Consider the following 25274-nt stretch of genomic DNA (forward strand, 5'->3'; position numbering starts at 1 on the left):
AGTGATGCTCATGTTGAGGATGTGTCATGTTTCGTCCTTAGCGGTTTGCCTACACCTCTAGTGTTGGGGCTACCCTGGCTCACTAAACATAACCCCACCATTGATTGGCAAGCGAGGCAAATAAATGGTTGGAGTGACTTTTGCAGAGAGAATTGCCTCACGACATCTGTTTCTGAGGTTGCTACTCAGACTGTACCATCTTTTCTCTCTGAATTTTCGGATGTCTTCTCTGAGAGTGGAGTTCAGGATTTGCCCCCGCACAGGGAGTACGATTGCCCTATTAATCTCATCCCAGGCGCCAAACTGCCTAAATCTCGTTTATACAATCTTTCCCAACCTGAGAGGATCGCTATGCGTGCTTATATCTCTGAGAGTCTGAGAAAAGGACACATACGACCCTCGAAGTCACCTGTTGCCGCTGGTTTTTTCTTTGTTAAGAAAAAAGATGGTTCTTTAAGACCTTGTCTGGATTTCAGGGAGCTGAACAGTATCACTATTCGTGACCCTTATCCGCTTCCTCTGATCCCATACCTGTTTAACCAGGTTGTTGGGGCTAAAGTCTTTTCCAAATTAGATCTAAGAGGGGCATACAACCTGGTCAGAGAGGGAGACGAATGGAAGACGGCCTTCAATACCCCTGAGGGCCATTTTGAGAATTTGGTTATGCCTTTTGGTTTGATGAATGCCCCAGCCGTTTTTCAGCATTTCGTGAACAGCATTTTTTATCATTTGATGGGAAAATTTGTATTAGTGTATTTGGATGACATTTTGATTTTTTCTTCTGATTTCAAAACTCATAAGGAACATTTACGTCAAGTCTTGCTCATCCTGCGGGAGAATAAATTATATGCGAAACTGGAAAAATGTGTGTTTGCGGTTCCAGAAATTCAATTTCTGGGGTTCCTTCTCTCCGCTTCTGGTTTTCGCATGGACCCCGAGAAGGTCCGCGCTGTGCTTGAGTGGGAGCTTCGTGAGAATCAGAAGGCGCTGATGCGGTTTTTGGGCTTTGCCAATTATTACAGGAAGTTTATTTTTAATTATTCCTCTATTGTTAAACCACTCACTGATATGACCAGAAAGGGGGTAGATTTTTCTTCTTGGTCAGTAGAGGCGCGTAAGGCTTTTTCTAATATCAAGGAGAGTTTTGCTTCCGCTCCCATCTTGGTGCAACCTGATATTTCTTTACCCTTCATAGTTGAGGTTGATGCTTCTGAGGTGGGTGTGGGGGCGGTCTTGTCTCAGGGTTCCTCTCCTGCCAAATGGCGACCGTGTGCCTTTTTCTCGAAAAAACTCTCCTCCGCAGAGAGAAATTACGATGTGGGAGATAGGGAATTGTTGGCCATCAAGTTGGCTTTTGAGGAATGGCGCCATTGGCTAGAGGGAGCCAGACACCCTATTACCGTATTTACTGACCATAAAAATCTGGCCTACTTGGAGTCAGCCAAGCGTCTGAACCCGAGACAGGCCAGATGGTCTTTGTTCTTTTCTAGGTTTAATTTTGTGGTCACGTTCCGCCCTGGAGTTAAGAATATGACGGCAGATGCCCTGTCACGTTGTTTTCCGGGAGGCGGGAATTTTGAAGACCCGGGTCCCATTTTGGCTGAAGGTGTGGTGGTCTCTGCTCTCTTTTCTGAATTGGAGGCAGAGGTGCAGGCAGCCCAGTCAGAGGCTCCTGATCTTTGTCCTCCTGGGAGGTTGTTTGTGCCTCTCGCTTTAAGACACAAGATTTTTAAGGAACACCACGATACGGTCCTTGCTGGGCACCCGGGGGCAAGAGCCACACTGGATCTCATCGCTCGGAGATTCTGGTGGCCTGCGCTTCGTAAGTCGGTTGAGGGTTTTGTGGCAGCCTGCGAGACTTGCGCTCGTGCCAAAGTCCCTCATTCACGGCCATCAGGTCCTCTCCTTCCCTTACCCATTCCTTCCCGTCCTTGGACACATCTGTCCATGGACTTTATAACGGACCTGCCTCGTTCCTCGGGGAAGACTGTGATTCTGGTGGTGGTGGACCGTTTTAGCAAAATGGTGCATTTCATCCCTTTTCCTGGTTTGCCCAATGCTAAGACGCTGGCGCAGGCATTTATTGATCACATTGTCAAATTGCACGGTATTCCTTCAGACATAGTCTCTGATAGGGGCACGCAGTTTGTTTCCAGATTCTGGAAGGCTTTCTGTTCTCGCTTGGGGGTTCGGTTGTCATTCTCTTCTGCTTTCCACCCGCAGTCGAATGGCCAGACAGAGCGCGTCAATCAGAATCTGGAGACATATCTGCGCTGTTTTGTGGCGGAGAATCAAGAGGATTGGTGTTCTTTTTTGTCCCTTGCTGAGTTTGCTTTAAATAACCGTTGTCAGGAGTCCTCTGATAAGTCACCATTTTTTGGTGCATATGGGTTTCATCCGCAGTTTGGGACTTTCTCGGGAGAGGGGTCTTCTGGTTTACCTGATGAGGACAGATTCTCCTCGTCTTTGTCATCTATTTGGCAAAAGGTTCAGGATAATCTAAAGAGCATGAGTGAGAGATATAAGCGTGTGGCAGATAAGAGACGTGTCCTTGGTCCGGACCTGAATGTTGGTGATCTGGTGTGGTTGTCTACCAAGAATATCAAATTAAAGGTTCCCTCCTGGAAGTTGGGTCTTAGGTTTATTGGGCCTTACAAAATCCTGTCTGTCATCAATCCTGTTGCCTACCGTCTTGATCTTCCTCAGACTTGGAAGATCCATAATGTTTTTCATAAGTCCTTATTGAAACCTTATGTTCAACCCATTGTACCCTCGCCTTTGCCTCCTCCTCCGATTATGGTTGATGGGAATCTTGAATTTCAGGTCTCTAGGATTGTGGATTCTCGTCTTGTCCGCGGTTCTCTTCAGTACCTTGTTCATTGGGAGGGTTATGGTCCTGAGGAGAGGATGTGGGTCCCAGTGGCGGACATTAAGGCCTCTCGTCTCATCAGGGCTTTCCATAGGTCCCATCCTGAGAAGGTGGGCTCTGAGTGTCCGGAGTCCACTCGTAGAGGGAGGGGTACTGTCACAACCAGACAGCTGAGAAGCTCTGACAGAGGCCTTTCAGAACCTCCTCCTTGAGTTCTCTTTGTTGTGCTGTTCAGTTCCTCATCTCGTTAGCCTCTCTCAGCTGTCATGGAGTTGGACTGATTGCATCCCTTTAAATTCCGCCCCATAATGCATTACTGGGCGGCTTATACGTCTTCCTGGAGTGTGTGTGCATGCTGATCTTGTTTTCCTGTCTGCTACTAAGTTAAGTGCTGAACATTTATCTGTTATTTTCTGTTTGCTGGATCCCAGGTGACCCTGACTCCCTCCGTGTCTGTGTAGGGAGCCGGTGGTCGTGTCCCCTCACTATTGTAGGGTGTTCAGGGTTATATAGTCGAGGTACGTGGATATGCAAACTTCCACCTTTCGGATCTTTGCATAGGCTGAGCAGCCAGAGAAAGTCTCAGGTCTTGTGCAGGGGTCCCCCTTTTGGTTCCTTAGCTTTGGATCCACTCAGTCATATATGCATGTTGCTTTGTCTTGTTTCCTGTACACCGTCCGTGACAGGCCGGCCAGAGGGCTGAAAGAGGTGTGTTTTTCTGGGCACATCGCCCAGTAACGCCGACCCTGCATTTGCATACGTTTAAAAAGTGTTTTTTTCAATATCTGGACGGGGAACACATAAAACAAAGGTAACATTGTAATGAGGGTCAAAGAGTCTATAACCTGATCTGAGCGGTCTAAAACACTCAGATTAGGTGAAAGACTCCCTTTAAGCTAAATTCTGATCTTGACATACATACAACTTTTTGATCAAAACAGAGATTCTGGAACTCGTTTTTATTGACTTTTTTATGGCTTTCATTATGTAATATAATTGATATTGCTAACATTATTGTGAGAGTTGATAGGAGTGCATTGATACCTAGTTTATGTATTTTTTTTGCATTTTACCATATTTGCATAATAAAATTACTTTAACCCGTTCGCTACCAGTGCCGCTACATGTACGACGCTGGAGCGATGTGTAAACATGGCGCCCGCTTGCACGTGCAGCGGGCACTATGGCCGGCAGGTCTCTGCTGTTTTATAAAGAAGAAACCTGTGGCTAATTACCGTGACCGGCAATAATGCCGATCGCAGTAATTAAAGGCTTTAGATGCCTTGATCAAGCGAGATCACCGCATCTAAATGCGCAAAAACCTGTGCAGCCAATGTTGGTATCGGTAGTTGCGCTGAAATTCATGCTGCAATTCTTATTTTGGCGACCAGATGGCAGGCCAGGATAAGAAATGAGCAACTTCTAGTTTAAATGTCATTTTAAAAATCCCTGATAGAACAAAATCAAAAAGTAAAAAACATTATTTATAAAAACATCACAAATTATTTAAAAAATGTTAAAAAAATAAAATAAAATAAATAAAATATAAAAGTTTAAATCACCCCCCTTTCCGTTTAATTAAAAAATAAATACCTAAATAACAATAAATATAAATATCATGGGTATCATCACAACCGAAAACGCCCATACTATAAAAAAAAAAATATTAATTTCCAATACAGCGAATGGCATAATGGAAAAAAGGGTCAAAATGGCTAATTTGCCATTTTTTCATTGCTTCTCTTACCTACATTTTTTTTTATAACGTGATCAAAAAGTCACGAACACTCCAAACTCTTACCCCAAAAAAGTAATAAAATGTGATCAAAAAGTAACTTAGTACATAAGGCCGAAAAAAGACATTTGTCCATCCAATTCGTCTGTCATCCTGCAAGTTGATGCAAAGGAAGGCAAAAACAAAACAAAAAAACTGTGAGGTAGAAGCCAATAAAAAATTCCTTCCCGTCTCCAATCAGGCACTCAGATAACTCCCTGGATCAGCGACCCCTCTCTAGTAGCTATATCCTGTAATATTATTACACTCCAGAAATACATCCAGGCCCCTCTTGAATTCCTTTATTGTACTCACCATCACCACCTCCTCAGGCAGAGAGATCCATAGTCTCACTGCTCTTACCGTAAAGAATCCTCTTCTATGTTTGTGTACAAACCTTCTTTCCTCCAGACGCAGAGGATGTCCCCTCGTCACAGTCACCGTCCTGGGAATGAATAGATGACGGGATAGATCTCTGTACTGACCCCTGATATATTTATACATAGTAATTAGATCTCCCCTCAGTCGTCTTTTTTATAAAGTGAATAACCCTAATGTTGATAATCTTTCAGGGTACTGTAGTTGCCCTCCTCTGGACCCTCTCCAGCTCTGCTATGTCTGCCTTGTTCTCAGGAGCCCAGAACTGTACACAGTACTCCATGTGTGGTCTGACTAATGATTTGTAAAGTGGTAGGACTATGTTCTCATCTGGGCATCTATGCCCCTTTTGATGCAACCCATTATCTTATTGGCCTTGGCAGCAGCTGCCTGACACTGGTTTTACAGCTAAGGCTACTTTCACACTAGCGTTCGATCGGATCCGTTCTGAACGGATCCGATCATAATAATGCAGACGGAGGCTCCGTTCAGAACGGATCCGTCTGCATTATTTTAGCATATAACAGCTAAGTGTGAAAATAGCCTCGTACGGATCCGTCCAGACTTTCAATGTAAAGTCAATGGGGGACGGATCCGCCTGAAGATTGAGCCATATTGTGGCATCTTCAAACGGATCCGTCCCCATTGACTTACATTGTAAGTCTGGACGGATCCGCACGCCTCCGCACGGCCAGGCGGACACCCGAACGCTGCAAGCAGCGTTCAGCTGTCCGCCTGTCCGTGCGGAGGCGAGCGGAGCGGAGGCTGAACGCCGCCAGACTGATGCAGTCTGAGCGGATCCGCTCCATTCAGACTGCATCAGGGCTGGACGGCTGCGTTCGGGTCCGCTCGTGAGCCCCTTCAAACGGAGCTCACGAGCGGACCGACGAACGCTAGTGTGAAAGTAGCCTTAGTTTGCTGTTTATTAAAATTCCTAGGTCCTTTTCCATGTTAGTGTTCCCGCGAGTGTTTTACCATTTAGTATGTAGACTCCATAATGGTATAAACAAAAACCACACATTGTTCTGCAAAAAATTAGCCCCTAAACAGGTCAGTAGATATAAGTATGAAAAAGTTATGGTGGTCAGAATATGGTGATGTAAAAGAAATTAAATAAAAAATTTTTTATCAAAGTTTACATTTATTTTTACACTATTTAGATATTTTAAAAAAAAACGACACATATGTGGTATCGTTGTAATCGTACTGACCCAGAGAATGAAATGTGGGTCAGTTTTGCCGTAAACAAAACGCTGTGGGAACAAAACCCATAAAACGGTGGAGGAATTGCGTTTTTTTCCCAATTCCACTCCATTTGGATTTTTTTTTACCGCTTCCCACTACATTGTATGCCATAAGTAATAGTGGCATTAGAAAGTACAACTTGTCCCACAAAAAATAAGCCCTCATACAGCTAAGTGACCAGAAATATAAAAAAGTTATGTGTTAGGGTTAAACACATAAACTTTTTTTTTGTCACTGAAAACCATAACTTTTTTTTTTTTACTTTCTTGTTGCCCGAGCTGTGTGAGGGCTTGTTTGTTTTTTTGTTTATTTTTTTTGAGGGACATTCTGTAGTTTTCATGAGTTATTGATCATTTTGTATTCCATTTTAGGGAAGCAGGATGAGCAAAGCAGCAATTTTGGCATTGTATTTCTTTCATTCTACAGCAATTATCATGCGGGATAAACAAAGTAATACATTTATGGTGCTATACCAGTTTTGTATAATTATTTTAGTCATCTCCCCCCCCCCCCCCATATTATAACCATTTTTATTGTTAAAATTTTGTAAAAACACTGGTTAGGACTCCTGAATGTAGCAGCAGCGCATGTTTGGGTCCACTGCTCCATTCACGTCTATATGACTGACTCTGCACTGCAAATCTGCAAGAAGCCCGCAACTCTGCATCGGACTTGAATGGGTCCGTGATCCGACATACGGCAAAAGAAGGACATGTTCTATCCTTTCCGGTGCGGGGGGGCACGGAAGACCAGGGAAGGGCTTCCGTGTGTTTCTGCGGGCTTCCGTGCCTCTGATCCGCAAAAGATAGGGCATGTCCTATCTTTTGCCATACGTTGCAGATTGCAGACCAATTGAAGTCAATGGGCATGCACCCACAATGAGGTTCTCAACACAGGCACAGCGGCCATATGGTTGTGTGAATTGGGCCTTAGTGACACACAGAACAGCGATCTATTACTATGTCATGCCTCTGGCATGACCTAATAGGCTTATACCTATGGCAGACCTGGAGGCCTTTATTAGGTGGTTGTGGGGCTCGATGAGCAGCAAGCTCTTTAGATGCAAAGCTCCTACTAACTGCAGCATCTAAGGTGTCTGATCACGGCCATTATAGCAGGTATATTTATAGCTGCCGATCGCCTGGGCACAGCTAATGTGCCTGTGTGACCTTCATGATGTGGCTGTACGTGATGGTGCCTTTATGTAACACAATCCATGACATACAGGTAATTCACAGAGTGGTTACTACAAAAATAACATTTTGGAATACATGTTTTCCAACCAATTTTTGGGGATTTATTCAGAAACGTTTTGGTGATTGTTCAAGAGAATTGTCGACTATGTGACACAGGTTCACTCCAAGGCCTGCAGACTCAGAGCTGCTTTTCCTAGCATCCCTCTGTTTTATATAATATTGGGGATTCTGAGGGGACAAGCCCTTTATACTAGCTATAGACATGAAATAACTGCGGCCACCCCTAACTCTGTGGGTCGGTCATATAGGCATGTTACTAGGACGATGAGGGTAGGCTAAGATGTCGGCAGACACCTCTGGTGCTGGCTTCCTTGGGGGGGAAATTGTAGGATCAGATTAGTTAATTCCCCCCCAATGGCAGACATTGGGGATAGTCTTCCTGTACCATGGACAAGACTGTGGATTCATCTGTTTTTGGCAGCATCCCCAACAATAGTCTCATGGCTACGGTCAGCTTTATCAGAGAGCAATGTGCTTGCAGGCCTGTATGAGTGGTTATAGCATCTGCTTTAATGCTAAGATGGACCTCTGCCAGAACTTCATCACGTGTGACGTTCCCGACAGAATCTGCATTGCAGCAATGTACACATCACAGTTTAAGAGCCCACAGATCTGTAACACATTGCTAACGAGCTGATGTACTGACCACAAAGTGTAAGCCTGGGTGCCCTCATGCCGGCAGTGCTAACAGTGGCATTTAAAGAAAAGAATCATTTCCGGGTTTTCCAGATTCAGGATTTTGGTGGCCTATCAGCAGGACAGGGTCTGCCGATCAGCCACGTAGGGCCTGGATGGTATGTATGACGAGAATACTGTCTTAAAGGGTTATTCGGATCTTAGCCTTTCATGACTGAGATCTGAATAACCCTCGTTGGTGGTGGTGGTGGTGGGGGGGGGGGGGGGGACGGAGTTCTGAAAACATCCGATTGGCCCACACTGGGAACTTAAAGGGAACCTGTCACCGGGATTTTGTGTATAGAGCTGCGGACATGGGTTGCTAGATGGCCGCTAGCACATCCGCAATACCCAGTGCCCATAGCTCTGTGTGCTTTTATTGTGTAAAAAACTGATTTTATACATGTGCAAATTACCTGAGATGAGTCCTGTATGTGAGATGAGTCAGGGACAGGACTCTTCTCAGGTTAATTTGCATATCGATCAAATCTTTTTTTTTTTTTACACAATAAAAGCACACAGAGCTATGGGGACTGGGTATTGCGGATGTGCTAGAAGCCATCTAGCAACCCATGTCCTCAGCTCTATACATGAAATCCTGGTGACAGGTTCCCTTTAAAGTGGTTTTTGGAAAAAATAAAATAAAAGTGGCCCCATTTTGTAGGCAGGTCCAAATGAACAGAAGGCGGGGCAACACAAGTAGGTGGGGTCAACAATACCATAGTGCAAAATACCCTCCCAGCAGAACCAAATAACACTGTGTAGCACAATATACTGTCCCAAACGCTAGCCCTCTGTGGTGGCCATCAATAGCTGCCATCTTCTGTCCTCTTCCTCCAGTCGTCTATGGAGCAGGGGGCTTAGGAGGTGAGGTGCGGGCCACAGCAGTTGAATTCAGGAGGCCATGTGCAGTCACTGGCCGGGTACATGAGCGCCCAATTCTCACAGCAATAATTATTGTTGAGAGCTCATTATGTACTCGATCAGTGGCAGTAGGGAGGGCTTGGGTGGCCCCCAGGGGCATCGGCCCACTGGAAAATTTCCCTGTAGGGTCTATGGCAGGCATCCTCAAACTGCGGCCCTCCAGCTGTTGTAAAACTAAAACTCCCACAATGCTCTGCTGTAGGCTGATACCTGTAGGCTGTTCGGGCATGCTGGGAGTTGTAGTTTTGAAACACCTGGAGGGCCGCAGTTTGAGGATGCCTGGTCTATGGCCGATCCGTAAGTACAGCGCATGTGCTGAGCCGTTGATAACGCAAGAGTTTGCTAAGGAAGACACTGACATCGCAAGCAGAGTTGAAAGAAGATAATGAGGTCACAGAGGAGGGGGCGGACTGGAAGGCGCAAGGGGAGGTTTTGAGAACAAATGAAGAGGCAGGCTTGGTCTGTTGGTTCTGTGTCACTATGACACAGGCTGCTGTTAAGGTAACATTAGTGAGCCCTACCAGCAGCCTTAGGCCTCCTGCACACGAACGCTGCCGTATTGTGGACCCACAATACACGGGCGCTGTTCCGTGGCCATTCCGCATCACGGATGTGGACCCATTCACTTCAGTAGGTCCGCAAATCCGGAAATGCGGAATGGAAGCACGGAACCCTACAGGAGCACTACGGAGTGCTTCCGTGGGGTTTCGTCCCATACTTCTGTTCCGCAAAAAGATAGAACTTGTCCTATCTTTTTGCGGAACGGCCGGATCGCAGACCCATTAAAGTGAATGGGTCCGTGATCTGCTGCGGCTGCCCCACGGACGGTGTTCGTGCATTGCGGCCCGCATTTTACGGGGCGCACACGTTCGTGTGCAGGAGGCCTTACTGAGCAAACAGCCCTGGGGTCCTTCACGAGTCTTCAGGGCTGACTGCGGATTACTCCTCCAGTCTCCACTGACCAGATCGTGGGAGAAGTCTCTGTAGATCATGCTGCGGTATGGACCACACGCAGGCATGCTCAACCTGCGGCCCTCCAGCTGTTGTAAAACTACAACTCCCAGCATGCCCGAACAGTCTACAGCTATCAGCCTACAGCAGGGCATTGTGGGAGTTGTAGTTTTACAACAGCTGGAGGGCCGCAGGTTGAGCATGCCTGGACCACAGGATAATCAAATTATTAACACCTGGGATTGGAGCTTTCTGTGAGTCCGGCTGTGAAGCGAAGCCTGTGCTAAAAACCCAGCCAGTTTAGTATATGTGCTGCCGAAGCGAGCACAACTCCGGCAGCCTTTAAAGGGGTTCTCCGGGCTTCTAATATTGATGACCTATCCTCAGGATAGGTCATCAATATCAGATCGACGGGGGTCGGACATCCAGCACCCTTGCCGATCAGCTGCATGAGGGGAAGGCGCACACAGCGTGCTGTCTCTCGTCTCTCTTCCTGCTCACCGCTGCTGTCTATGGCAAAGAATGTGTGTGCCCGTGTTGTGGACTGCAAATTGAGGAATGGGTCCATGATCTGGAAGAAACGGTCTGCATCGCAAAAAATTGGACATATTCTATTATTTTGCGGTGCGGAGGCACGGACCGAAATTTTGCAAGCTTGTCAAGGGGGTGTGGCTTAGCAGAAAGGAGGTGTGGCTTGAGATGCAACAGCAGAACTGCATCAAACTTTTGGTGCAAAGTAAGCAAACCAATAAGTGGTGTAAAGTTAGGGCTGTTTCACACGAGCGGATGCCGTGCGTCGCATCCGCTCCGTGAAAGACAGCCAAAACCCGATGCAGACTTCAGAGGCACGGAGCAGTAACATGACTGATAATGCTCCGTGCCTCTCTGTGATCTCTTTACTACGAAATCACAGTGACAACTGTGATTTCGTAGTAAAGAGGTCACAGAGAGGCACGGAGCATTATCAGTCATGTTAATGCTCCGTGCCTCTGAAGTCTGCATCGGGTTTTGGCTGTCTTTCACGGAGCGGATGCGACGCACGGCATCCGCTCGTGTGAAACAGCCCTTAGGGAAAAGTTTGTAGTCAGGCACCCAGTTTACCATCCAGCCTGAGCCATTGTGCTAAATCCAGGGCATCTTTAGACTGTTTGGTTAAGAAGTTTACAGTATCTACATTTTAGACCGCATTACTAATTCTGCCCCTGTGTCTGTGCGGTGGCTGTCTAGCGGCTCTATGGCCACCGCGGTATGGGGGCTTTTATGATGACACTAGAAGTATTAGGCTGCCTGCACACGGTGCGGATTACATCCGTTTTTTCAATGTGGATGCTCATGAGGAAAAACTGCAGCGTAATACAGTACCAGCAAAGTGAATTAGACAAATCTCATGTACACTTTCCTTCTTCGCTCCAGCGGGAATTGACCTGCTGTGTGGATTTTGAATTCTGCAGTAAGTCCATTTTTTTTGCAGTTGTTTTGAGTAGATTTCACTCTTTTCAATGCAAAAGTGATATCTGCGGCAAAACCGCATCAAATCTGCGCAATTTTTGGTGCACATTTGGTGTGGAAACGCACAGATGTCCACATTGGAATTTGTGCCGTTACACATTGTGCAGGTAGCCTTATAGTACACTGACTGGCACTGTTATAAGGGCAGTGCATCTAGAATACCTATGGAAGGCTGCGCTCACATCTCCGTTTCGGAGATCTGACGCAAGTGCTGGGTGTTGGCTGGACAAAAATAAAACATTGCACACAAAGTTTTTTGTTCGGCCGAAACCTGTCATTTATGCCTGGAAATCGTTCAGATCACCGCCGGAACTCATTTAAGTCATTGGAGATCTGGCGATGAAGTAAAGGGTCCGGCAACAGCAGATCTTGTGAGTTCCAGCAGGCTGTTTTGGCACAGAATCTCCAAACAGAGATGTGAACGAAGCCCAAGTCCGAGTGCACCGACGATGGCTTGCAGTGCCCGGTGCATTGGGGAGAAGTTGACTGTACCACTGACCACCAGAGAGTGGATGATGAACATACCACTGAGAGCCAATGTCAGGCTTGGGTACCTCGCGACCACCAGGGCAAATTACTAGGGTCCACTTATCAGCAGTGACGTGCCAGTTGGGGACACATCAGTGCTGAGACCAGTGATTGACTGCAGTGGTGCACATGACCCCCTCCAGAAGATTACACACCGATGCCTGTGCTGGAACGGAGCGGCAGGGAGGAGGTGAATGCTTTTTTAATATTGGGTACAGCGCTGTCCAGGACCTTGATAAAACTGTAGTTGGACCTGAATAAAATTGTCAGATTTAGGACTCATGCACATGCAAATTGCGGATCTGCAAAACACGGATACCGGTCACATGCGTTCCGCATTTTTCCCATTGTCCATTATGCAGGCATTTTCACATCACCTTCTCTATAGGGAAAAAAATCATCATGAAGAAAACACTAGTGGGCAAACACACTGTTTGCAAAAAGTGAAAGAAAAAAAACGAGGCAAAAAATGCAGGCGGCAAGAAAAACATGCAGTCATTTGGGCCTTTTTACAGCCCCTACTCCCACCCCAAAAAAAAACGCCAGTGCATTACTAGTGTGTGTAGGGTATACTAAGTATACCAGTGATGATCAAGGAGCGGACACTGATTGCCAGGGTCAGAGCCTGAAATTATAAGGCCTCTTTCACACGGACGTCATATTTTTGGCCCGGATAAGAGGCGTGTGCGTTGCGGGAAAATGCGCAATTTTTCTGTGCGAGTGCAAAACATTGTCATGCGTTGCACTTGCGTGAGAAAAATCGCGCATGTTTGGTACCCGAACTTCTTCACAGAAGTTCGGGCTTGGGATTGATGTTCTGAAGATTGTATTATTTTCCCTTATAACATGGTTATAAGGGGAAATAATAGCATTCTGAATACAGAGTAAAACAGCGCTAGAGGGGTTAAAAAAAATAAAAATAAAATGTAACTCACCTTAGTCCACTTGCTCGCGAAGCCCGGCATCTCCTTGTGTCTCCTCTGCGCTGAACAGCACCTGGGGACTGGGGTGAGCATTAAATAGATGTTAAGGACCTTTGATGACGTCACTCCGGTAATCACATGGTACGTCACATGATCTTTTACCATGGTGATTCACCATGGTAAAAGACCATGTGATGACCGGAGTGACCTCATCAAAGGTCCTTAACCTCTATTTAATGCTCACCCCAGTCCCCAGGTCCTGTTCAGCGCAGAAGAGACACAAGGAGATGCCGGCTTCGCGATTTAAGTTGAGTTAAAAAAAATTTTATTTTTTTTAACCCCTCTAGCGCTATTGTACTATGCATTCTGTATTCAGAATGCTATTATTTCCCCTTATAACCATGTTATAAGGGAAAATAATAATGATCGGGTCTCCAGCCCGGTCATCTCCTAGCAACCGTGCGTGAAAATCGCACCGCATCCGTACTTGCTTGCGGATGCTATGCGATTTTCACGCTTCCCATTCACTTCTATGGGGCCCGCGTCGCGTGAAAATCGGACAATATAGAGCATGCTGCGATTTTCACTCAACGCACAAGTGATGCGTGAAAATCACCGCTCATGTGCACAGCCCCATAGAAATGAATGGGTCAGGATTCAGTGCGGGTGCAATACGTTCACCGCACACATCGCACCCGCATGGAAAACTCGCCCGTGTGAAAGGGGCCTAAAGGTTTTTCCCGCTCTACAGTTTAGAATTTTTTTTTCCCCGTTATTTTTCCCCGTTAACCCCTTACTGCACCATGATGTAATAACGGGTTGTCCAAAAGTATGGAGACACCTGACTAAGGCCTCATGCACACGAACGTTGTTTGTTTCCGTGTCCGTTCCGTTTTTTGCGTTCTGTATACGGACTGTATACGGAACCATTCATTTCAATGAGTCTGCAAAAAGGTACTCCATATGCATTCCGTTTCCATATTTCCGTCTTGTTCAAAGATAGAACATGTCCTATTATTGTCCGCATAACGGACAAGGATAGTACTGTTCTATCAGGGGCCAGCTATTCCGTTCCGCAAAAAACGGAATGCACACGGACATCATGTGTATTTTTTGCGGATCCGTTTTTTGCAGACTGCAAATCACTGAAAAAGACATACGGTCATGTGCAAGAGGCCTAAAGAGAAATAGTGTTTGGGAATGCCATGCTGCTAAGGGCTCGTTCACACGACCGTTGGTGTCCCGTTTCGGTATTGCGGACCGTTCCATTGTCATTCCGCATCATGGATGCAGACCCATTCATTTCAATGGGTCCACAAATCCGGAGATGCGGAACGGAACACTACGGAGTGCTTTCTGGGGTTCTGTTCTGTGCCCCGCAGCGGTCGTGTGAACAAGCCCTAAGGGGAAGGGGATAAATCTGTGAGGGGCGTCGTATGTAGTACCAGTGAAAATAAAGCTACATCAATGAAAAAAAAAAGCTATGGGTTTTGCACGCGCCAAGACGAGACACAAATGTTTTAGTTAAAATATATGCAAAAGTTAAACTATATAAAAGCTGCAGAACAAGAAAATATTAGATATAACTCACTGCAAATGCTGGAAAACCAACCCTAAAAAACAAAGGTGAAATTGCTGTCCCGTCCCCCAAAAATAGTAATAAAGAATGGGAAAGAAAGTCATCCATCAACAGTGAACGGATCTACGAAGACTGTCATGACGCGGGCAGCCACAAGGTGTCGCTCGTTAGCAGTCCTCAATGACCTTTCCAGCTCTGCTCTGTGCTTTACATATGGCGCTGCCCGATCTCTCTCTATTCCTCAGGGTGACTGCACAGTCCGGCTGTCAATCAGCCGCCTCATCTCCTCCCACCATCCCCGACCAAGCACGTGGTTCCCGAGTGAGAGAATAGGGTTGTCATGGGGACTGTAACCCCGCCTTCTTCATCATCAATGGCAGGGTTCGCCGAGGGGGAGGGGTTCCCAGCGCTAGAGTGACGTCACTGGTGTGTGCTGCAGCTGCTGCAGGGACCGGTGTCAGGAGCCGGATCGGGACAGGTAACGGGAGCCGGTGGAGGGCGGTGTGAGAGGGCAGCCACGTCCTGTATAGGGTGTCTATATATCCCTGTGAGTGGCAGGGGTGTAATGGCTGCATTGTGCCAGTGTGGGGGGCACCATACCCCTGGTAAAGCATCTGGAGGAGACTCCATATAGGTGGTGATACTGCTGACATGGCCTGGCACACCAGTAGCATGGCATGTCACCTGTCACTGTAGATTACCAATGTCCCATCAGCCAGAGCCCCACTTACCACTCACCCCTATAGATGTCAGGGGGAGCCGGGCAGTGGAGTCGAATGCTGGAGTAGTAGTCCTCCGTGCAGTAGTACCAGGCTGCTGTTGGACTGTGTGGATTCCCCTGATCTGGCTCATGCACACCAATGTATTTTCTTTCCTTGTCCGTTCCGTTTTTTATTTCGTGTGCATTCCGTATTTCTGTTCCGCAAAAATATAAAACCTGTCCAATTATTGTCTGCATTAGGGCTCGTTCACACGAACGTGTGAAGGCGGTGCCCGTGCTGTGGTCCGCAAATTGCGGTCTGCAATGCACAGGCACCGTCTGTGGGGCAGACGCATGGGGATCGCTAGAGCAAGTTCTATCTTTTTGCGGTGCGGAAGCACGGAACGGAACCCCAGAAAGCACTCCGTAGTGTTCCGTTTCTTTTTTTTCCGTTCCGCATCTCCAGATTTGCGGACCAATTGAAATGGGTGGGTCCGCATCTATGATGCGGAATAGCCACGGAACGGTGCCTGTGTATTGCGGATCCACAAATGCGGTCCGCAATACGGCAACGGGCATCACACGTTCGTGTGAACGAGCCCTTATGGACAAGGATAGAACTGTTCTATTAGGGGCCAGCTGTTCTGTTCCGTAATATATGGAATGCACACAGACGTCATCCGTATTTTTTGCGCATCCATTTTCTGCTGACCGCAAACGGTCGTGTGCATGAGGCCTCACACTGTCTTTTTTTTATATCTTAGATGGCGGGTCAGTGATAGCAGCTGGTACGTTCCTGTTCATCCCGGGTGAGGATGGGTGCACTTACAAGCCGGCAGCACGCAGGAGTTGAAGAGGTGGATATGCCGTCCAACTCCGTCTACAGATACCCGCCCAAGTCTGGTGAGTATCGGAGGAGACATCTCCTGATCTTTACAGTACGTGAATTACTGGCCCTTCAGGCTGTCATAGGCTCCATGAGGAATACTCCCGAGACGTGCCATGGAATGTGACCAGGTCTGTGCAGCTGGAATAACCCTGCACATAGTGAGCACAGATTTATATGATCCAGGGGGCTTTTGGTGGGCGCTAATGCAAAACTTAGTGTATCTTATACATTCAGCCATGCCTAGGCGCAGTTTTTTATGGTTGGGGTTGTACGGGATTAGATAAATATTTCTCAGGGCTCATGCACAGGACTGTGGTTTTGTGGATAGCACACTGACCCGATGGGGCCATGCACACATCTGCATTTTTTGCAGTTCTGCAAATTACATGAATTATGTTTTGGGGGGGGGGGGGGGGGGGGTGAGAATAGCCATTTCTAGAAATGGGACTGAGAAAAATACGGATTGCACTCGGAAGGTATCTATATTTTGCGATTCCGCCGTTTATTGACTGCAAAACGGATACGGCTGTGTGCAGGAGGCCTTACATAGACAGCACCACACCTGTTGACAGGTTATGCTTGACATTGCGGCTCAGTCCTATTCACTTCAAGGGAGCCGAGCTGCAATACCAGATACAACCTGTGAACAGGTGTGGCGCTGTTTTTAGACGAAAGCAGCCATGTTGTTCTTATCCTGACGGTTGTATGGTGTACAAAACTACAAAAAACTATTCCCTGTAGGGGTCCTAACTATGTGTTAAAAAATTATACTTTATTTGCTATTATTAAAACTACAATCCTATACTAATACATTTAAAACTATCAGGCTTATGACGGGAGAAACTCATTTACAGCGCACTAGTGTGAACTACGGAGTGTTACTTGGAAATCGTTCCTAGTGTTGCCACCAAGGATGGTATATGTGATGTTGATTGGAGCTACTGCTCCTGCGTGCCCCTACTTTATTAGATACTATTAGGTGGAGCTGCTGCTCCTGCTACTCACTAAATCGCCACCCCAATACTGAGTGGAAGTCAATAGCACGCAGACCGCACTGTCCAATGACCTCTCTCTGTGCTCTATCACACTCCAGGTGACAGGCTAACACTGGAAGAACCAGACACACTGGGCTACAGGACCTACATCCACACTCGTACACCTCGGCAAACTAACTTCAATTGTATTTATCACACTGTGATTATTTTCACTGCACCCTAAGCCTGCCTAAAAATGCGCATCTAACACTCCCCCTCCCGACATGTTTCACCGCAATGCGGCTTCCTCAGGGGTAGCGGGGTATTAGGCTAATACCGCGCTACCCCTGACGAAGCCGCATGTGTGTCTGGTTCTTCCAGTGTTAGCGTATAATTTTTTAACGCATAGGTAGGACCCCTACAGGGAAGTTCCGGCCATTGACCGGCTTTAGTAATCTGTAGGATTCGGGTTCACTGGAATTTATATATTCTATTTTCTAAGGTAAAGTGTAACATCATCATTGCAGATCAAAGCTTATACATTAGGGGATTGCATAAATAGGAATTCCCCTTAGGGCTGATTCACACGAACGTGTGCTGCCTGTTGCCGTATTGCGGACCTCATTTGCGGATCCGCAATACATGGGCACTGTTCCCTGTGCATTCCGCATCACGGATGCGGACCCATTCAGTGCTTCCTGGGGTTCCGTTTCTCTGCACCGCAAAAAGATAGAAATTGCTCTATCTTTTTGCGGAACGGATGGATTGCGGACCCATTCAATGGATAGCATCTGTTTTTTCATCAATAGCAATGGCTATTCTCGTCCACAAGAATAGAACCTGCTGTGAAATTTTTGGATCCACGAAAAAAAAAAAAAATTGGATGTGTGAGTAGCCCAATTTCCGTGTATCAGACTGTGATCTATCTTTTTTAAAAACACTGATGAAAACTACTATTGTGTGTGTGCGTGTGACTATAAGGGTACCGTACCACAGGTTTACCAACAGAAAATCCACGTGCAGTTTTCTGTGCGCATCTAGTGATTTACCATTGGAGCTGCTCGTGCTTTTGGCGGATCCTCTCTACTGGTGGTCTGTCTGGAGCCCGTTCTCCCTGTGTGCATGTCCTCACGTTACCACTTCTCCCAAGACCTCCTAACGGCTAGCTCAGAACGGCCTAGATGCCGCACAATTTGTCAAAACGACCATCCTGTGATATGGTTCTGGATCTGACTCCAATATAGTCAGTGAAGAGTTGATGTATTGCTCCGAATGGTATAAAATGATTGGCATACGTACGCCTTGAAAGAGATCACACACAGACTGTCACAGAGAAGTCAGTCAATGCAAGATGCTGCGTTTATTCAGATTACATGATTTTTTATAGCAAAAAAGAGGAACTTTATGACTCGGCTAATTTGATGATCTAATTGTCACATTACTAAGTCCCATGACAAGGTATCACATTATCACTCCATACTTTAGCAATGTCAGCACTATGTCAGCAATTTCAATATCATAAAGTGATTAGTAAGGGATTATTAAGGGAGCTGGCTGCTACTTCAGGGGCCATTTGTTTGTTAAGCAAACTGTTAGATATAATACAAGCAAGTATACATTTGATACTAGATATATGATTCCACAACAGTCCCCCCTTGTAGACTTGATTGTAGACTTGATTGTAGACTTTCCCTAAACCTAGCGAATCCCCTGGCATACCATTCGTATCCTCTTCACCCACAGTGGCGACAACTTATCCCTTGTGAATAAGTTCCCGATTGAGCGGACTTCTGGTAATACCCTGGGATTCATTTGTCCCTAATTCTCATAATCTCTTGGATCTTCAGGCCTGGGTAGAGGAGGAGCTTCATCAGCGGGAGTTGGAGAAGGCGGGGGTGTCGGGAATGCAGGAATCACATCCACATCTATTGCGGTGCTAGCCATTTGTTCATAGAGAAGTAGTATGGCTTCCTCAGCAGGCTTCTTCCTGTTGGTGATGCGGTTAATGCAGGAAACAACAAATTTGATAAATATGTAGATTACCATCAATATTAGGGCTATCTGTAATATTCCCTGAATTATTCTCATCGTCCATCCACTAATTCCCTTGAACCAGTTACTGGGATTAAGGAATGAGAAAGTGTCAGACCACCATGTTGACTTATCTGCACTGTGAGCCTCTAGCCATTCATCACGTATCTCACTCATCTTTTCCAAACCAGCTTTTACTTGTAGATTACCTTGTGGATCGATATAATGACAGCATGCAGTACCTACTACCTGACACATACCTCCATCCTTTGCAGTCAAGTAGTCTAATACTAAAGTGTGTTGATTAGTGACTATGATGAGCTGATTCTGGACAACATTAGATGTATTCATCAGTTTCATAATTTCCCAAATCTGATCATCCAAGTAGTCGGTAGCCATTACTAGCTTGTCATATGTTTGTGTAAGCATAGGATAGATTAATAGAGTACTAAAGAACTTGTTGGCACCACTCATTTCTACAAGATGGGGTTTTCCATTTGGTCTAGGAATGTTATCTGCGGCTCTTTTATATAAGGTGTGTTTGGGGATGGCATTGACATTTAATTTTCCATGAGGCAGTGTAAAAGTGGCTGGTGTGAGCCTAGCAATTGTACATAAACCTTTGAAATCCGAAGGGAGCCATTTATATGCCCTGTGTCCACATACTAGGTATATATTTTTTGGGACCGAAACCACTGTACTATTGAACAAACGAGTGATTAAGTGGGCTAATTTGATACCTTCTGCTAGTTTTTGCCCCTTTTCTTGACCCTCTGTGGTTTTACTAGTTATCCCTATTGTCAAGTCCCTTACACTGCGCCGGGCGCAGGCCAGATCACCACTTGCTTCAGCATATATACCAATGCACTGTACTGGACTGTCTGGGTTGGAATCATTGCAGCCTGATCTGTTATGGGAACTGAAAACCATACCATGGGTTTGTACCTGTAGGCAGTAACAGTGGGTCCAATTTGGGAAGCAGGATACATTGCTCCACATATAGTCATTCCAGGGCATATTGCTATTCTGAGCTGAGGGTCCTGTTCTGTTTATCATTAGCCATGGGGACCCATCCCATGCTACTACTATTAGGGAAGCTTTTATACAACACTTGATGATGTTTGACAAACTTATTGTCCCACCCGTCATCATCCATTTCTGCCGGGGGAGGAATGTATGCACTGGTGAGTGTCATCAGTGCTAGCAGATAAAAGAAAATCATTTTGTTATTTCTGAATCTGGCGGGTTCTTTATCCTTTTGCAGTGAGAGGCGTGGATCCAGGTGGATCTCCCTTTGAGCTTTACAGAAGTTGGAGTGGTCAGTAGTACTTGGTAAGGCCCCTCGAAGCGTGGTTCTAGGGTACTTCTGACGTGTTTCTTGACCACTACCCACTCTCCTGGTTTCAGAGTGTGGCTGCCTTCTAGGGAGTCAGGATCTGGAATGGAAGAAAAGACTTGCACATGGATGTTAGACAACTGTTTGCTCAAAGCTATCACATACTTTGCAACAGATTCATAATGCATTTGCAACTGTTGAGGGAAGTACAGCCCCATCCGGGGTCCCGACCCAAACAATATCTCATGTGGAGTCAGCTTATGGGGAGGTTTGGGAGTGTGTCTGACTGCAAAGAGTGCTATTGGTAAACACTGAACCCAATTGAGCCCTGTCTCCCTAGTCATTTTCAGCATTTTTGACTTTAATACCCCATTCAGTCTCTCGACTTTGCCGCTACTTTGGGGTCTGTAAGGGGTGTGGAATGCCAGGTGTGACCCTACCATCTTCCAGACCTCTTGGGTTAGGTTAGCAGTGAATGCTGGGCCCTGATCACTCTCAAACCTCCCCATAAGCTGACTCCACATGAGATATTGTTTGGGTCGGGACCCCGGATGATTCCACAACACCTGCTGCTCTCAGTCCGATGAAGCAAAATGTCTTCAAATTCATCATAGAGGTATGTCTAGCAGTCAGCAATCTGTCACCAAGAGGTACACTGCCCAAAAGTAGCCCCTGAGAGACTTTGTATAAGGGCTTATGCACACAACCGTATTTTCTTTCCGTGCCCGTTCATTTTTTTTCTGCGGACCGTATACGGAACCGTTCATTTCAATGGGTCTGTAAAAAAAACGGAAGGTACTCCTTGTGCATTTCGTTTCCGTATGTCCGTTCAGCAAAAAAATAGAACATGTCCTATTAGTGTCCGCATTACGGACAAGGATAGGACTGTTTTATTAGGGGCCAGCTGTTCCGTTCCGCAAAAAACGGAATGCACACCGACGTCATCCGTTTCTTTTGCGGATCTGTTTTTTGCGGACCGCAAAATACATACGGTCCTCTGCAAGAGGCCTAAGGTAGTGGGCGATACACTTCTTTTGGCAAGACCCAGTGTCTGATCAGACCATACCTGTAATAATTTACCTACCGACCTGAGACATAACTGCATGCTGTGTTTTGCAGCGATCCGGTGTATACGACCTTTCTTTCTACTCTAGGTCATTTTACAAATCTGTCCCTCATGTCGTATCTTATTGTGTCATGGAAGCACACGTGGGTTGCTGCTGAGGTCTGTGAGCTATACACTCCACGTGCATACGTAGCAGTATGGCTTTATAGGATGAGACAATAGTCTGCTGGCAGTGTCTGCATCCAGCGTGACTGCATTAACTTACTGCATCAGCCCTGCAGAGCCTCGCACAGGGGCAGGAGTCTCTGCAGCGCTGTTGTCATTTCATCAGTGTCTCGAGAGCAAGCAATGTCATTGTCTATTGTCACAGCGCCTCCTCGTACAGGGTGCAAATCATCCATAGGATAACCGTGTCTGACCTCAGGAGAAGCGAGGCTCGGCGTCAGTCGTCACTGTGCATTCATTGAGCCTCAGAAAGGCCTTCGTGTTAAATCTACTTGTGGTTTACCATGAATCGTCCCTTTATCACGAAACTGCGGACATGCTACACACCACCGCAAGGTGTGAACCCAGCCTAACAATCTCGGATTTTACTTGAACGTCGCCCTCTCCCACCCCCTCCGGGCCTCCTCCTTCAGCGCACCTCTACCTCTGCTGCTAAATAATGCAGGTGATTCAGAAAGCCGTCTGCATGAATAATATATCGCGCCCAGGAAGTTCTAGCATTTTGCGGAGTGTTCGAGTTGTTCTTTCGAGCCACGGATTAACCCCTCGCCGCCTGTTCCGCTCCGGGGATCGAGGTCGCTAGCAAGGTGGGTGGTCTGGCGGAGGCGGTAGTGCTCTGTCTTGACCTTGCCTGCAGGTTTGAGAGAAATGGGTCACGCAGTGAAGTGCCTTTTAATATATTCTAGAGGTCAGACGGGCCTTCCAGTATGGATTATTCATAAGGTTCCTGCCAGACCTTCAGCTTCCAGAACGACCGTTCGCCGTAAGTGTGGCCCGATCTTTCACGTGGGTTTTTTTATGGGCTTCTAATTCTGTGAAGAGTCATTTCTCTTGACTTTTATTCCCCTGTTAAGTAGTTTTCGGGCCTCTTCTAGCCATATGTTATGTCCATCATGCCCAAGCGCGTATGTTCTCCTGGAATTGCCTACCACCTCCAAGGTCCGTGTTGGTAATCCCTTCTTAAAGAGTTAATCCCCCTCATATAAAACACTAGTAGACCTACGTCCTTGATTCGTCCTTTTCTGCTGGTGAAAACTTTCTCTGGTTCTTTCCTATTATATCTGCTTCGGGGTAGGCCGGACAACAGATATGGCTTTCATTACAGCTACCACAGGGGTGGTCATCGGATTTAACCTCTTACCTCCTGCATGGTAAACCTGTCCAGTGATGCAGCCGATATACAGTAAAATTACATCAGTCCAGTAACCTGCTAAATAATCCAATGTTGCATTAATGGAGAAATTACCTGGTGGGTATATCTTTACAGGCATTAGTACCATTATCATATACCGTATATATCTGTGTAAGTCACCGCACCAGTACCAGGAATGTACATGCACAAGGCTAGGTTTGCACAATGCAAATTTCTCGATAAATCACCATCAAATCTGTGCTCAGTCCACGTCCTTTATGTAAATGGAGATTCCAGCACCCTATTCACAGGCAATGGAAAAAAAATCACTGCAGATTTTTGTCTGCGAGAATAACGAGCATGTTCATTAGGGCCTGTTTAGGCGGCCGTATGAACAGGTCCGCACCCGTACCGCAATTTTGCCCATTCTTTTAAATGGGGCTGCAAAAGATGTGGACAGCTCACCATGTCCTATTCTTGTCCGCAATCGTGGACAAATATAGGCATTTTCTATTATGGTATTCGTTTTTTGCGACACTACGGTCGTCTGAATGAGCCCTCATTCTCACTGGTTCCTCATGGAAAAGCCACAGATTGGCCCTAATGGGGCTAAGGGCTCATGCACACAAACATATTTTTGTCCATGTCCGTTTTTTTATGCGGAACCGTTCACTTCAGCGGGGCCGCAAAAAGACTGAAATTACTCAGTGTCCGCATGTCCATTCCGCAAAAGAAATAAATAAATAGAACATGTCCTATTATTGTCCGCATTATGGAGAAGGATAGGATAGATGACAGCTCTATAAATGTCCAGCCGTTCTGTTCTACTAAATGCGGAATGAACATTGTCGGTATCTTTTTTTTGCCTATATGCAATTTGCAGACCTCGAAACGCCAACGGTCTTGTGCATGAGCCCTAATGGTTATGTTGATCCACGTTGCATCCGCTCCGTAAATCTAGGTATCAGGCTTGGATTTCTGCTCGGATCCTCTAGTAAAATGCACGTTGGATGTGTCATAGGCAAATCCTATATGTCTGAGCTGATCCTTTGTATTGTAGACCCCGGATTAGGGCCCCGCCGATATAGGCCACCTGCCAGTGCCGGATTTAACATTATATATGTGTAAAATGTTCAGTAGTCTATCATTTCCAATAATCCGACATCTCGGCATGGTGATGATGTACTATTGCAATTTAATTCAAATTTTATAGCTAAGTATGTTATACTATTTAATAATATGTCATTTTATAGCGACGTACATGATTGGAAGCTGAACGACGACCCATATTGTGTTTGTGATATTTTTTTCTATTTTGATGGGTACGCTTTCTAATGCAGCTTATAGAACGCCCCTCTCTTCTCTCAGCTGCCCGGTCTTTTAGATTGTAAGCTCTTACGGTAAAGCTTTAACTTTACAGCTGAATTGTATCTGTTTGTCTGTCTTTCTATATTCAGGGAGTTACTTTGCCAGCCATTTTATCATGGGCGGCGAGAAGTTTGATTCCAGCCACCCTGAAGGTTACCTTTTCGGCGAGAACAGCGACCTGAACTTTCTAGGAAGTCGCCCGGTGACGGTATGTGTACTCATCACTTCTGGTTCTATCATCTCACTGGTCTCTGGCCCTAATCCTAGTAAAAAGCTGTATTATTCCGCGCCCTATGGATGAAAGGCTCTTGCGGCAGCCATGCTTCGTCCGCAGTGTTTTGCTCTATATTTGAGTGTGTGTGTGTGTACAAAATGCTTCTCTAATTGCTCCCTGTCAGAAGCCAACAAAGCATCTATCTGTTTACGGCCCCTCCTTCCTGCGCCAGCCGATGTGTTGGGGGCACACCAGGATACCCCCGCCTCCCGTATGCAGGGCCGGCTGACAGTGCTTACACGTGTAGAGCTAATCCTGCGCACATGTAGCGTTAACCCTCACTGCTACTTGGCCAGAGCTGTAGGAGTAGGGGCTAAACTTTTACCTTCCAGGTTCCTCGCTATATCTGTACATGACTGCATCATGTAACATTTTTATATATATATAATATATATATATATGTGTGTGTGTGTGTGTGTTATATAATATGCATGCAGACTAGAGACCTTACGGACAGGTAAATGGTCCCAGTCTGTAAACCTTGGAAATTTTACATCTCTGAAAGCACTACTTGCAGCCTTTTTTCTGGTATGCCATAGGTAAGCTTATACATAGACCATCGCTATCTCGCTGGGGATTTCCCATGCAGAATTCTGGGTGGTGTGTGGCAATCCACTCAGGAGCTGAGGATGGCATGCAGACTTAGGGCTCATGCACATGACAGTGTG

At 46.2% G+C, this 25274-nt stretch overlaps 1 protein-coding gene across 3 annotated transcripts in view; it reads left to right on the forward strand.

Moving 5' to 3' along the window:
- RNF157 (ring finger protein 157) overlaps nucleotides 1-25274 on the forward strand; it is a 128199-nt gene that overhangs the window by 44625 nt on the left and 58300 nt on the right. For 2 of the 3 annotated variants that reach the window (XM_044297998.1, XM_044298000.1), the window contains exons 1-3: nucleotides 14932-15089; nucleotides 16076-16214; nucleotides 24422-24540. In XM_044297998.1, the coding sequence (XP_044153933.1) occupies nucleotides 16127-16214; nucleotides 24422-24540 (207 nt within the window). In that variant the 5' untranslated portion in view covers nucleotides 14932-15089; nucleotides 16076-16126. Of the gene's footprint in view, nucleotides 1-14931; nucleotides 15090-16075; nucleotides 16215-24421; nucleotides 24541-25274 lie in introns of those variants that run through there. The other variant, XM_044297999.1, reaches the window with a different exon arrangement.

Source organism: Bufo gargarizans, chromosome 6, assembly GCF_014858855.1.
Source record: "Bufo gargarizans isolate SCDJY-AF-19 chromosome 6, ASM1485885v1, whole genome shotgun sequence".
NCBI classification, from domain to species: domain Eukaryota; kingdom Metazoa; phylum Chordata; class Amphibia; order Anura; family Bufonidae; genus Bufo; species Bufo gargarizans.